We start from the raw sequence: 15,242 nt of genomic DNA, 5'->3' as shown, positions 1-15,242 counted from the left end.
ATTTTATAAAACATTCGATTTTTCAGTAATATTCTTTCGGTTTTTTAGAACAATTATATTTTTTTGGGATTTTCGTTTTCTTTCTTCAGTTACATTTTTTTTTTCAAGATGATTTGATTTTTCAATTTTCTCGAACTTGTCGATTCTTGTTCTCGTTTTAAAAACAATATATTGCTCCGATTTCTAAACTAGTTTGATTTAATTTATTTTTAATATTGTGTATTTTTTGTCAACCACACACTAATTGCTTCATAAAACAACTAAACCCCTCTCAGCAGACTAATACTAAATTTATATTATTTAAATAGGGAATTGATTCTTCCACATATCATTTTGATAAATCCACTGAAATCTACTCTAATAAATGAAATTTTTTTTGTCACATATCACACCATCATTCAATTTGTCAAATATCATTTTGTGATTATTCTAAATTAATTTTTTTTGCACATATCATTTTATGAGTTTTTTATTTTAATAAATTATACATAATACTTTAATGTAATAACTACTATAAATATATTAATAAATTAATACCAATTTCATTAATAGACTTATCTTTTTATTTCAAAATAACCAAATTAAAACTTATTAGTTTATTTTGTTTATTTATTTAAATTTAAAACATAAAAAAATCAATTTTAGTAATTCATTATTTTTCTTATTTTCTTATAAATACAAAGTTCTTAAATATTTAAACATTTACATTTAATTTTTTTAATTAACTCATGTAATAAATGAATCTTACATCTAATTATAAATATATGACAATTATACCCTCATTTAAACTTAAAATATTTATTTTTTTGGATTCTAATTATTCGTAAGACATTTATTACCAAAAAAATATTTTATGGATGATTTATACTTTATACCTCTTTTTTTTCCTCCCTGCTCCTTATTAACCAAAATATCTTATTTATTTATTTATTTATTTATTTGACATTTCACCCCTCATCTAATACTTTTTTAATCACTTTTTACATCGCCGGCCTTTTTTTTAAGAGGTTATGATTTTTATGAATATTGACGGATACGTTTTTATTTATTTGGAATATCAAAATAAATATATTAATTCTTTGATTATGATTAGAGATGTTATTCAGCTGGTTTAATCGATTATTAGTTGTGTGATTTGGTTTAGCTGATTTTTTGACTTCCAAAATATTAACTGAAAACGAACCAAATAACGTTCGATTTAATCATTTTCGGTTTATATTAATCGACTTAAAACAAGTTAATGATAACAAAAGAGTGGCTAAACAAAACACACAAAATAACATAAAGTGGCTAAAATTTATAATTTGTATAGTTGAGACGGATTTAGGTGTCTCCCAGGCATCTCGGACCTCCACTCGAATTTACATCGTAATGTAAAAAAATTCAATTAAGATTCATCCACTGAAAAAAAAAATGTGCAACCAGTAGTGTAACTACAACAAGATTTTTTGCGTTCGCCACTATATAGTTAGTGTCTAATAAATATGGCCGAACACATGCAAAATAATAAGTCAACACATGTAATCTAGCAGTTCCTAAACTTTATTATTACTTTCTCACTTATACTTCTATGATTAGTAAACGTTAGATTAAATTCAACACATTCTTTGGACCATGATTTATCGAGCAAATGGTAGACCTCCAAAAGCAAAAATGAAAAGATGATTAAATTCTATTGCGCGAGACCCTTTGAATTTGAGCTTGTGAAATCTTCACAAACACAAACCTTCAAAATCTACCCGTGTGTTTTTAAATAAACAATGAAGTGTCTCATAATATTTAGTTAGAGAACAACTTACTTGATCTAAATGCATATCTAACATTTTCAAATGATGATGTCCTATAAATAGTTTGAATATTTAATATACATTAGTTTGAATATTTTTGTTGAACAACATTTATTATGATTTGATATGCATTAGTTTGAAGATATGTTTTTTACTTATTAAGTAGTTGATTGTATAATAGTTTTATCATAATATGTCTATAAACTCTTTAAAAATAAAGGCAGATAGTGTAAAATGACTAAAGAAGAAAAAAAAAAAGTATTTAAATGAGGGGTGAAATGTGAAAAAGCATGAATATGATGGTTTAAGGAAAAAAAAAACAAGGGGTATTTTAGTATTGGAATGTTTTTTGGTATAATTTGCTAACAAATATTCACGATCAAAAAAAATTAAAATACATTGTAAATTTGAATTTGAATGAGGGTATAATTGTCATTACCCACCAAGTCTGATTAATCGTTTATCGTTAGTTGACCGTCGAGTTACCGCCGAACGATTTTTACAACCTTTATATATATATATATATATATATATATATAACCATAAAAAAAAATTAAATAAAACATAACCAAAGAACCAGATCATTCGAAATAAAAAATTAAAAAAATAAAAAATAAAAAAATAAATGAAAAATCAAACCATTTTAATAAATCAATAAACAACAAAACTAAAAATAGAAGATTGATAACAACAATCAAGTAACATTAATGATAATAGTGATAAACATAATAATATGCTTTTTAAATTACAATGGTTTTTCCAAAAACAAATTAAAACATAGTTGTTTTATTGAAGAAAAATATATTTGATGTTTAATGATGACCTTCTATAATAAAAAGAAATAAAAGTAGGATGATATAATACACAAATAAATTTAAAGTCCGTTCCTGTTTTTGGCGTTTATCCCTAGTATATACAATCAGAGTGTCTAGAAAATCAGCTGAACGGTTGTATTATTTCATTAAGATAACCATTTTTACAACATCAAAGGTGAAAAAGAAAACTACTCTTTTATAATTTATCACATTGCCTGCCTATACAACCTGTTTACAATTTAATTCTCGTGTAAAAACACAGATGATGATAAATATGTTTAGAGAAATTAAAGATCAAAGAGAGCCCTGGGTACAAAGATTATAACCAGATATGAGAGAGGAAAGTGCAAATGCAAGAAAAGCCAAAAAAGATATTCCTATTGATGCAGTTGCCATTTGTGTGAACTCATCTTTTCCCCAATTTGACACCCAATCATCCACTCTAGTGGCTGCTGAAGATGATGCTGATATCAACAGATAAGCAAGTATCTACAATCATATCAATTATGTTTCTTTGTTAATACAAAAACAATTGAGCTACAAGACTCATATCACATCACATGACAAGACAACCTGTTTTGTTCTGTTCTGTTATGTCGTGTCATGTGGGACCATAAGTACAACATAAAATACATGATGTGGTTGAGGTGCTTGCCTGGTCAATTAGGAAGTCAAAGTGAGGGCGAAGAGAGTATGAGATGATATGGTTTCCATTAATTAAGAGGTATGTCATGTCAATTGCTTGAAATGCTGCGTATGCAAATGCAATAGCATTCACACCTACCACATACCTACACAAGCAAATAATGGAATGTATAATATAATCGAATATTCACAATTATAAAAGACTTTAAACATGTTGATTGTAAAAATGGATGCCCATATAACTTTCTAGGGCTAATTTCAATGATGAGGCATTCACGTCTTTTGCATTGACAATTATTCATAAATGAATCTTTGCCCATATAACTTTCTAGGGCTTCATATATTGCAATTTGTCTCATTTATATCGGTCTCAATCCCTAAATGTAAGATTACCTTAATATAGTAATAGCCATAACTTTTAGAGTTTGTTACAACTAATTATCTGATTATGATTCTTGAACATTGCAAGAATCCCTTTGAGAACATACCCAAAAACCCATTATTCTCCTTTCTTGGAGAACATCCACTAAGGATGCATTCCTTAGGTATACTTGCAAAATTATTGCTCACTTTATTCGTTTGGGAAAAAGAAAAGAATAAATCCCTTCTACTTTAGAGCAGAATTGTTCGACCTAGTGAAAACAAAAGGTCAAATTTTCAAATTTAAACCACTTAGTTTTAGCATGAAACCCTAAAAATTACACATTTAAGTAAGCAGAGAGTTATTTTTAGTTCACTCTTTAAACTAGCCATAAGACCAATTTCTTGGTAAATGATCATATAAATAAATAAATAATTGTTCCAATTGATTTCAAATTCGGGTAATTACCAAGTTTCTTCATTTTACCTGTACTCCCTGTATCGATCGAAGGAATCACCACTCCACCCTTGAGTTTTATCAGCTGCCATAACAGAGAACGCAATCAGGCATAATATCAACTCCAATACCCTAAACCCTAACGCTGATCTGTCAACCATCACTTCTCTTTTCGACCTCCTCAATCCCGGCGTCGCTACCCTAGACCTTCTCTCTCCTCCTGCACCATCGTTTCCCTCTTCAAGACCGCCGGGGCCTACCTTCGTGACGCCAGTCACCGACTCCTCCCTCGCCGATCGGTTATAGGCTACAGTAGGCGACTGAGATTTTTCCGGCGGTTGTAGATTTAAGGTCTGAGGAAGCTTTTGATGGTGCGAAGTAGGAGATCTTGAGGAAGTATAGTACTTGTCGACAGCGACGATGGCTTTAGAAGGGGCATAGGATAATTCGTCGGGCTGAAGAGGTGAAGTACCAGGAGAGTAGTACTCTTCGGTGTCGGAGGTTGATTTGTTGTTTGTGGTGGTGCGGTGGTGGCGTTTGTCATCTTTGTGGTTGTCCATGGCGATTTGCCGCGGTGGTGGGAAGAGAAATGAAAGGAAGTTCCAAGTTTAAAAGGGCCCAGAGGTGGTGGAGAGAGAGGGAAAAAGGAGAAAAACCTTTGTGTGGGTTTGGGACCAAATATAAAAAATAATTTAATCATTTGCATATAAATAATTTTTCATTTCAAATTATATTCTTTGGGACGACCTGAGTCGACAGTTTGATGACTTTTTTCTTTAATAAAATAAAAAACAATTTAAATTAATAATATAAAATTATTTCTTATAACTTTATAATAATATAATTCATAAAATCATTAGATCCCACTACACATATACATAGTAAAAAGTGTTCCAACATTTACTTTGAGAGTAAGCTTTCCCTGACTTATAAAGCCCACACAAACAATGCTTCCCCTTTTATTCTTTTCTTTTCCTTCAACCAATCATATTCTACCATATGCACACACAGCCTTATCAAAATAAGAAGACACCATTTACATTAATTATGAAATATTTATATATATATATATATATATATATATATATATATATATATATATATATATATATATATATATATATATTAAACCAGTTATGTAACAATGGAGATATATACAATTTTAAATATTTAGACAAACAAAAAATTCTAATTATTTATGGATCAAATAATAACCTCATATAATCAATTGCAAATCATTAACACATAAAAATGATTACTAAATAGCAAAAGCTCATTTCACAAAATAAAAATTTACCAAACAGTCAAACTGCTTATTATATTATTATTACAAGAGAAAAAAAATATAAAAATAGTCTTTAATGTTTGTATTTTCTTTACCAAAAGGTACAAAAAAATTTCAACATTAAACGATAAATTATTTGAAGGTTTCATTGTGTATCGTAGGTGGAGGCAGCTAGAGAGAAAAACAGAGATTGGGACAAAGAGGTGAAGTAGGACATCGAAGTGCTTTTTAGTTTGGGGTGTTGTGGTGAGAGCAGATACAAGTGGCAAGTGGCAGGGAAATACTATTCTCATTACCTCCGTTGGTCTGGGATTTCGATCACCTCCCGCTTTAAATAATTTCTCCGACCATCTACCCCCGTTTATAATTGTTGCAAACATATGCTATACGTCATGCGTGGTTTTCTCAAACTAAATTTATTTTAGCGTTGTATTTGGGTTTTTTGTAGTTTAAGAAAGCACCATTGAAAAAGAACCTTTACCCCTACGAATTTTGATAATAAATAATAATAGATGTGATATATATATATATATATATATATATATATATATATATATATATATATATATATATATATTACGTGTAGAAAATGAGACAAGTTTTGGTTACTTTCATGGTTTTCTTCTTTTGTGTGGGTGCAATGAGGTAGAGAAAAAGCAGATGGCGGTAGTATGATGTTCACTAGTGAAGTGAACACGAAGTTGTGTATTTTAATCTAGAAAAAATATATTAGAAATAACAAAAGACAACAAAAAAAATACAAAAATAAGGATAGACTGATGATTTGTCAAGAACTTAACCAATTCTAGTTAGTCGTGTTAGGTTTAGGAATCAAATCCACAACCAAACCTTTACAAAATAGGCTAGTTTTACAAGTTAAATTTTTTTGTTATCCACAAAAAGCAAACCATAAGGACCATTCTTAAAGTTCTCTCTAAGTACAAAATCAACAAAACAAGAACATCTCAACGCTATCTCATACAAACTCTTTCAATAAAAGTTAAATGTAAATTACATGAAGGGTGTTCACTATGTTTGAAATAATTAATGCATTTAGTTCCTAACTTGTTTTTTTAACTGGAACTGAACAATCCCCATTATATGTTTTCATTGAGTTTTTGGTCCTTGCAATATGTATAAATACTATTTAGCCCTTCTTTATTATTTTATAATTCATTTTATAGTTTAAATTTAAAAGAAATAAAAGATGGTCCGCCACCGTATCTACCCCCACTTTCGCACCCATGTTTTCTGAAATGGAAACCAGGCAACCCAAAAACACACACCAGCACAAAATAACTTCAGTCTCAACTTTCCGGCTAACCATTTAACCACTAAGTACGCCACTAATGTCGTCAACTGCCACCGGTGCTCGTGCTCGTTAACATCGTGATATATTCCCTATCTTCAAACTTAAGAACCCTAAACGTGGCCCGTATTACAGGTGACCCTATCTCATCGATCATTATACTCACAAACCCATTCATGATTTTGTTTAACAATCGCAACAGCAGGAGCAACCGCATACCCATTTCATCTTGATGCATGTAGTGTGGTGTTTTCCCTATGGACCGATACAGATAAGGCCAAGACAAAGCAGACCACTTCCCTACCTTTTTGGATACCCAAACAACATTTTACGACTATGATGATGAGGATAAAGAGTTTATTTATGTATGTTGCACATAGAAAATTATCCAAAGGTGAAACTATGTCTCATGTTTTGAAGCGGGACTACAAACAACATATAGCTAAAAAAAATTCTTGTTGACATCAGTATCATTCCCTACACGTTAAAGGCGGTGCAACATGTTATGTCCTAAACTCCTAATATTCATGTGTATAAATATAAAAGTACCTTAACAAAGACAAAAGGTCAAATTTTCAAATTGAATTTGATGATACCCTAAAAATTACAAATTTAAGTAAGCACGTATTTATTAAATTTAGACCCGTCTACATACCGGCCTTCAACCAATTTCTTGGTGAATAATCACAAAAATAAATTATTTGTTCCAATTGTGACCGATCCTTAGAGCATTCAAAATTGTAAGTGGGAGAGTTGAACAAGTCATTCATTGGATTAAACTCTACAATAGTAAGATGTCACGTTGGCATTCAATGGATTTGAAATTGAACTCTTACATGAGAAAAAAAAATGTTTTTAACTGTTAAATATATATATTTAAATTAGGTTTTGAAATTTTCTATTCAACTTTTTAACGTTTTAATGCATTATAACAAAAAGTTACTAGAGTTGTATGAAACGTAAAAAAAATGATGTTGCATTTGTATGAACTGATTTCAAATTCGGGTAATTATTAGATAAAATGATAATCTGTAATTACAAGTTTCTTAATAAGAATTATACCTGTACTCCCTGTATCGATCGAACGAGTCACCGCTCCACCCTTGAGTTTTATCAGTTGCCATCACAGAGAACGCAATCAGGCTTAATATCAACTCCAATACCCTAAACCCTAATGCTGATCTGTCAACCATTACTTCTCTTTTCGACCTCCTCAATCCCAGCGTACCCACGCTAGACCTTCTCTCTCTTCCTGCACCACCGTTTCCCTCTTCAACACCGCCGGGGCCTATCTTCCTGACACCAGTCACTGAATCCTCCCTCGCAGATCGGTTATAAGCTACTGTAGACAACTGAGCTTTTGCCGGAGGCTTGTCGAAAGCGACGATAGCTTTAGAAGGAGAAGATGGGAATTCATCCTGTTGAAGAGGCGAACCGCTAGTGGAGTGGAACACGTCGTCCTGGGAATCGGTGTGGGATAATATTGATTGGTTGTTAGTGGTGGCACCGTGGTGGCGCTTGGCGTCTTTGTTGTTGTTCATGGTAATTTTCCGGTGGTGGGAACTGGGAAGAGAATTGATAGGAAGTTCCAAGTTTAAAAAGGGCCAGAGGAGATGGAGAGAGAGGGAAAAAGGAAAAAACTTTTTTCAAAGACCAAATATAAAAAATAATAATTTAATTATTGGCATATAATTTTTTTTAGTTTCAATTTTGTATTATTTGGGACGACCAGAGTCAACAGTTTGATTGACTATTTTCTTATTAGGATTAATGTTCGATTTCAACCATGAATTTCATGATATGTATAAAATATTTATCAAGGTTATATTTAAGAAAATGAATCTGATTTGATTTTAAGAATGTTAAAACTTACGTAAAATTTAAAGAATTCCACAAAGATTTAAGTTAAATTCTTAAACATACGTGATTCCACAATGTCTCATGTTATTTGTACTTTTGGCCGGAACAAAATATGATGTAAAAGGGAAAATAAGTAGGGAAATTGTCGGAAAAGTTTGAATATTTTGAAAAGTTTAATTTTAGTTTTATTATTTTTATTATTTTTTTAAACAGAAAGTATCTGGTTATTTGATTTTACACGATAATATATCATTTACTATTAAAAGAAAAAAATTATTAATTTGAGCCAAAATGAAATAATCCGAACTTTTATATTCAAAAAATAATTGAGACTAAAATAAAATTTTCCAAAAATATTGGTATTTTTCTGATAATTTTTCCAAATAAGTATAATAAAAATCCATTTTAGTTCAATTTTTCAAAAAAGGAATAATAGTATGATATAACTTGATCCTTTTTTTAGATAACGTAGCATCTTATAAAAATCAACACATATTATAGATTCATTATGTAAAAATTTTATCGTTTGAAATGAACAAAAAAATATTTTGTAGATTCTAGAAAATGATTGAAATATACTGTATAACGATGGAAATCTACGTACACTTCAACCTTCTCCCTTGCCAAGCCTTATATACATAACAGTTTTATCTTTTATTTTAACTACTTTGTCATTTGAAATTTAACCACTACAAAGTAGATTGTTCGAGGATTTGAATTCTAAAAGCTTCATTGGTGGCCTTCCCTTCAAAAAAACAAGTTATCTTTGTATTTTATGACAATATTGAATACGAACTATTTATTTAAGTCTACTTATTTAGTTTCACTCCCATATGCTAATATATTTATCTTATTAGGTGCTATTGTTAAGTAATATTTCATTTTTGAAAATATGGTATGTATATAAAAATAACAAAACGAATGAAAATATTTTATAAAAAAAATCATAAAGATAAAAATAGATTAGTTAATTTTGAATATCGTTTTAAAATTATCAACAATTGGCAAGGTTTGTTTTCTAGAACGAGGAATATGTGTTGTAAACTAGCAAGAATATAGAAAGATTTCCAGAGATGGAGAGGTGGGGAAGAACACCAAGAATCCAAGATATCATATCTAAGTTATGTAATGTGGTGCTATTCCTAATCCAAATGTAAGATGTTTTGATGTCCACCGTGTCAGAAGCTAAATTCTGTTGAACACCATATCATTCATGACCTTACACATATTGACAAGATTCATGATAATAAATATATGTTAATTAAATTTATTGAAAATATAATATGAAAAAAAAAATTATAAAAAATCAATGATTATAGATATCCTTATGTTTAATCAAACATTACAATTTACATATAAAAAGTATTAATTAATCATAATTATTACGATAATTAAATGTTAAACACATTAATTATATCAAATATTACCATAATTAAATATAAATTTCATTAATAATCTCTATAATTAATGCATTTCACATTTAATTATGATAATAATTGTGATTAATTAATACTTCTTATATGTGCTCTTAGAGCACATATTAGAAAATCCCATAATAATATCACATGGAACCAAAAACTTCGATTTTTATCAAAATATTCGTGTCACAATCATCCTCAACTTCATCATCCGATATATTTATGACAATAATTCAAATATAGGATTATTCTATTTTGGTTTTACGTAAGAATATTTCAAATAGCTAATCAATATAAACGGTTTTTAAAAGCTAAAAGTAAAAACAAATAAAATATATGAAAAACTTACAACTAAAATTATCAACATATGTCATCGATCATTATATGGTTGATATTTGAGTTCATATGATTTTGTACTTTATGATTGATAAGGAGGGCCACATTACTTTCATAGACGTACTACAAAGTGTTCCTACATTTACTTTGAGAGTAAGCTTTGCCATCCTGAGTTATAAAGCCCACACAAACAACACTTACCCTTTTATTCTTTTCCATTACTTCAACCAACCATATTCTAAACACACACAACCCCACCAAAACAAGATGACACCATTTTAATGACATTACAATTTAAAACTATTATCTAATTATTATAATTTTACATATAGTTTTATATAGTGTTTTTATAAGTTTTTAACTAAGAAAAATTATTTGTTATTTTTGCCAAACACTTTGGCGTGTTTGGTATAGATTGTTGGGAGCGTCTAGCGTTTACCTTAACATAAATAAATAAATAAATAAAACTTCGATTTAAGCAAAAAAAAATGTTATCTGGGAGTAAAAGCTTTTAACTTTTAGTTTTTAAAAAGCTCGAAATCTAAAAAATGCTTCATGTAACGTTTAAAAAAAATTATTGAGTTTTTTAAATCAATTTCTAGAATTGCCCTTTAAAATATATTTATATATTATCTTTTTTAAACAATTATTTTTTTATGTAATTTTACACATTTCATAAGCTTTCAGTTATTTTTATCAAATACTTATATCACAAATAAAAATTACAACTTCAACTACTAGCTTCTAACTTCCTACTACCAGCTAGTTTTGTCAAACTCCTCTTAAAAGGCTAAAAACGCTTTGAAGCTAGTTGAAGTAGTTTTTGGAGTCATAGTTTTTTGTTTTGAAATAAAAGCTAAAAGTTTATGATATCAAATGATTTATTTAAAAGGTAAAAATTTTCAAAACCTCTTGAGAATCTTGTAACGATCCAAAAACTATGATAAAATTTTTCATTATAAAATAAGAGTTACAATCATCACATTGTTCCAAAACCATCACATAATAACAAAGTCAAATCATCATAGTACAATATCAAAAAGTATGGAAAATAGTGAAGAGAGAATGTTGTGTCATCACGTCGGACCCTTCCCTTTAGTACTGGAAGTACTTGAAACCACAGATATAAACTATAAGCAAAAGCTTAGTGAGTTTCCCTAAACTACCACATACCAAACATAAATAAGTTAGTGTTATGGGCCAAACCATAGTCTTACAAGTAATTTTTTGTCAATGATCAAATCCCAGTCTTCCATACTGTTGTCAGGGGCCAGACTCTGGTCTCTCATACAGATACCAAGGGTCATATCCTAGTCTTTCATACAGTTGTCATGGGCCAAATCCTGGTCTTCGATATACATCTCCCTATTCTAATAAAAGAATAGTTTTATTCTCTTTTTGATATGTATCACCATATTAGGCTTCATAATTAATGCATATTTTATTTTTCTTTTGTCATGTGTCACCCTATTATGTTTCCTAATTAATGCATGTCACTTGTCAACCTATTAATTATTCATTTCAAATTTCGCATTTTAAGTTTTCTACTCTAATTAAATTAAATTAATAACATTAAAATTAAAATTAAAATAAAATTAATACAAATTATAAAGTGATATAATTTTACATATTTATTTGAATCAATGATTATAATCTTATACAACTAAAAAAATCTCTTAATTAATAATTTATTTAAAGTAAATGATTAATAATTTTGAGTTTTTTTACTATTAAAGTTTAATTAATTTTATAATTGTGGTTCCCACAGATTATAAACTAGTATTACATATATAGCTAGCATCCTATATTACAGAGAATAGGTCGGCCTTGGTGTCTTCAACCTATTAATACATTGAGAGAAAACCCACCATAGTCCGCTAATAAATAACTAAATGCTTGGCTACCGAACTGGAAGATCGCACACTGAACACAAACAAATCACCCTAGTCAGAAATAGGTTATAAACCATAATTGTAGGCCCAAATCCCAAATCTAGACACCCTAAGATAAAAGTCCATTTTACCCTTCCCATAATGGGCTAACCAAACTTGGCCCAACAACATAATAATGGACCCCAAGGCCCAAAAGGCCCAACTCAAGCAACTTAAGGTCCACCAATAAATCCTGAGCCCCACCTACTTAAACAGACCTAGGCCCAACACCTAACTATGTAACATCCCAAATTTCCAATAAAAAATTTCATATATAAGTACCAAAATAATTTCCATAAAATATAAAATTCCAATCACATTTGTTTTCAAAATCCATAACATCAGACGATTTATTCATAATATCAGAGTGCCCCAATAAAAACGCCAGAGAGTGCATGTCACGCCATCACACCAGGCTCTTGCCCTTAGATCCTGAAGTACCTAAAACAACTAACAAATTGTAAGCTAACGCTTAGTGAGTTCCCCATAACATACCCCACAGCATCCACATAATCACATAAACCATATCAGTCATATAAGATATATAAGTCATGCATATAAACATATAAGGATGTCATGGAAACCCTCCAATGTCTTACATCGGATGCCACTGGAACCCCTACGTGGTCTTAATCCACTGTCATGGGAACCCCCACATGGTCTTAACTACCTATCATGGGAACCCCCACATGGTCTTAACTACCTACCATGGGAACTCCCACATGGTCTTCCCTAATTGCCATGGGAACCCTCACATGGTCTTAGCTAACCATAGAAATGTCATATAAGCTAAACATGCAAACCTCCTAGGATGCCATGGAAGCCCTCCAAGGTCTTACACTGAATGTCATGGGAACCCCCGCATGGTCTTAGTCCACTACCACGGGAACCCCCCGAGGTCTTCCATGCGAGTATCAGAAGGACAACTAGCATAATACATATCACGAAATCAACTAGCATTCCACATAACACATAATGGGTCGGCCTTGGTGCCTTCGACCCATTGGTATGGTGAGGAGACTCACCTTAGTCTGCTGAACACGAAAGTTGCTCACCTAACAGTCTGAAACCACCCGTGCAGAACAATAATACCATTAACCCAATATTAGGATTAAATACAATCTAATTACACAACCCAATTACCTAAGCCCAAGTCCTTTCATAATAGCCCAAGAGTCTTTCCTTTTCTAATGGGCTCAAAGTTCATGTCCAAATCTATTAATGGGCCACATGACCCAATAAGGCCCAACCAAGACAACCATGGCCCATAACGGATTAATCGTACCACTAACCCAAAATATGACCAGGCCCAAAAGGGGTTACAAGCTCACACGAAGCCCAAAACCAACTGGGGTGCGTACGCCAAGCGTACCACTTAAGTATGCTCAACGTATTGAGTCCTTGGTTGTACGCGTTATGTACGCCAGTGTACAAGCAGATTAAGCACCACTTCCATTAAGTGCCTAATACTTGATATTCTAACGTCTAATAATAGATCTAAGCTCATTAAGACGTCCTAGGGCATAAAGTTGGCAACTTTATGCCCTTAAATGTTATAAGAGACTTCAAAACTTCATTCTTCACATTAGGACTTCATATAAAGCTTCAAACTCATGCATGGAGTCTAGATAACCTTCAATCTAACACCTTTATGCATCTAGCATGCTCACAAAGCTCAGATATAACCATCTTAGTCTCTGGAGTTGCTCAACTCCCAATAGAAGATCTAAGAACAAAAAAAGGACAATATAGAAAACCCTAACTCAATCTAATGATGGCAAGATTAAGACTTTATGCCTCCAGAAGATCCTCAAGATGAACTAGATGCAGGTTCTTGAAGCCCAATGCCACACAAGCTTGCTCACTAACTTCTTCTTCTTGAATAAGCTCCAAAATGGCCACTAACACACTTGTATGCTCCAAAATCACACTCTCAAAGGAAAACTAAGGTAAAGGGACGAAATAAGACTCCAGAGGCTGATTAGGGTTTGGTCCAAGTGGCTTAAGGATAATAAAGAGGTCTCACGTCCGGGTTTTAGGGTTTCGGTCCTCTATCGCGTATGCCCCGCATACCTACATGTACGCCCCGCGTACTCAATATTCCTTCGCGATCCTTCCTCCATAATACGCTAAGCGTACACTTAGGTACGCCTAACGTACCAAAGGGACCATTTTTGCCAAATTAAATCATTTCAAGGGGTTAGAATGGTTTATTTGGAGTGTTACAACTAAGGCCCAAATGTCCAAAGCCCAACCGATAACCAAAAGCCCACTAAGAGGCGTATACACCACGTACACAATGTACACTTGGCGTACTTCGACCACCACTATGCATAACGTACCTTTTGGTACACCCAACGTATTGGACTGCTTACCAACTTAAGTCATTTAGTGTTTAATCCCTTAAGCCATTCGGTCCAACTTTCAGATCTTCTCCATTATAAGGTTCTAATACATAGAGTTGACAACTTTAACCCTTAGCATGTCGTAATGGAACCCAACATCCATTTTTGTCCATCAAGGCACATATTAAGGACTCAAATTCATACATGGACTCATAACACCATCAAGATGACATTTTTATGCATCTATAACAACAAAGGGACGGAGATCTAACACCTCTAACTTTTGGAGTTGTCTAAACTCACAAAGAGAAGCCATGGGACCAAGTAAAGCTCATAAACCAGCCACTATCCAAATGAATCATCAAGGTAAGAGCTTTATACCTTCAAAAGCTCCCTAAGTTGATGAAGACTCTAGATCTAGAAACTCAACCTCTACAAATGCTTGGTCTCCAAGTTCCTTCTTCTTGAAAACACACCAAAATGCCACAAAAATCACTTCAAAGCTCAAGAACACTCAAAGGATGAACTAGGGCTTCAATGGGACGTAATAAATAGTGGAGGTTGATGAGGGTAAGTGTCCAAAGGCCATAATGATGCTTAAATAGGGCACATGCCCTAAAAATTTGGGTTTTGTCTTGGATGTCATATGCCCCAGGTATGCCCATCATACGTGGTTAAGTTCCCTGACTCTAAA

At 31.7% G+C, this 15,242-nt stretch overlaps 1 protein-coding gene across 2 annotated transcripts; it reads right to left on the bottom strand.

The window, feature by feature from the left end:
• Window positions 1–2,714: 2,714 nt before the first annotated feature.
• On the bottom strand, window positions 2,715–8,246 carry LOC145027908 (CASP-like protein 4A3). 2 transcript variants are annotated; one of them, XM_078976941.1, is made up of 3 exons: window positions 7,721–8,246; window positions 3,258–3,393; window positions 2,715–3,091 (listed from the first exon to the last, which is right to left on the bottom strand). In XM_078976941.1, exons 1-3 carry the CDS (start codon window positions 8,197–8,199, stop codon window positions 2,897–2,899), a joined length of 810 nt encoding a protein of 269 aa, XP_078833067.1. In that variant the 5' UTR covers window positions 8,200–8,246; the 3' UTR covers window positions 2,715–2,896. The 2 variants fall into 2 exon arrangements, with proteins under 2 accessions (XP_078833067.1, XP_078833066.1); XM_078976940.1 differs by lacking the exon at window positions 7,721–8,246 and adding an exon at window positions 4,095–4,770.
• Between the last annotated feature and the right edge of the window lie 6,996 nt (window positions 8,247–15,242).

The sequence above is a fragment of the Lactuca saligna genome, chromosome 1 (genome assembly GCF_052625555.1).
Source record: "Lactuca saligna cultivar CGN05327 chromosome 1, ASM5262555v1, whole genome shotgun sequence".
NCBI classification, from domain to species: Eukaryota; Viridiplantae; Streptophyta; class Magnoliopsida; order Asterales; family Asteraceae; genus Lactuca; species Lactuca saligna.
Note: the sequence above shows the minus strand (reverse complement) of the source record. Positions and strands in the feature narration are given on the sequence as shown.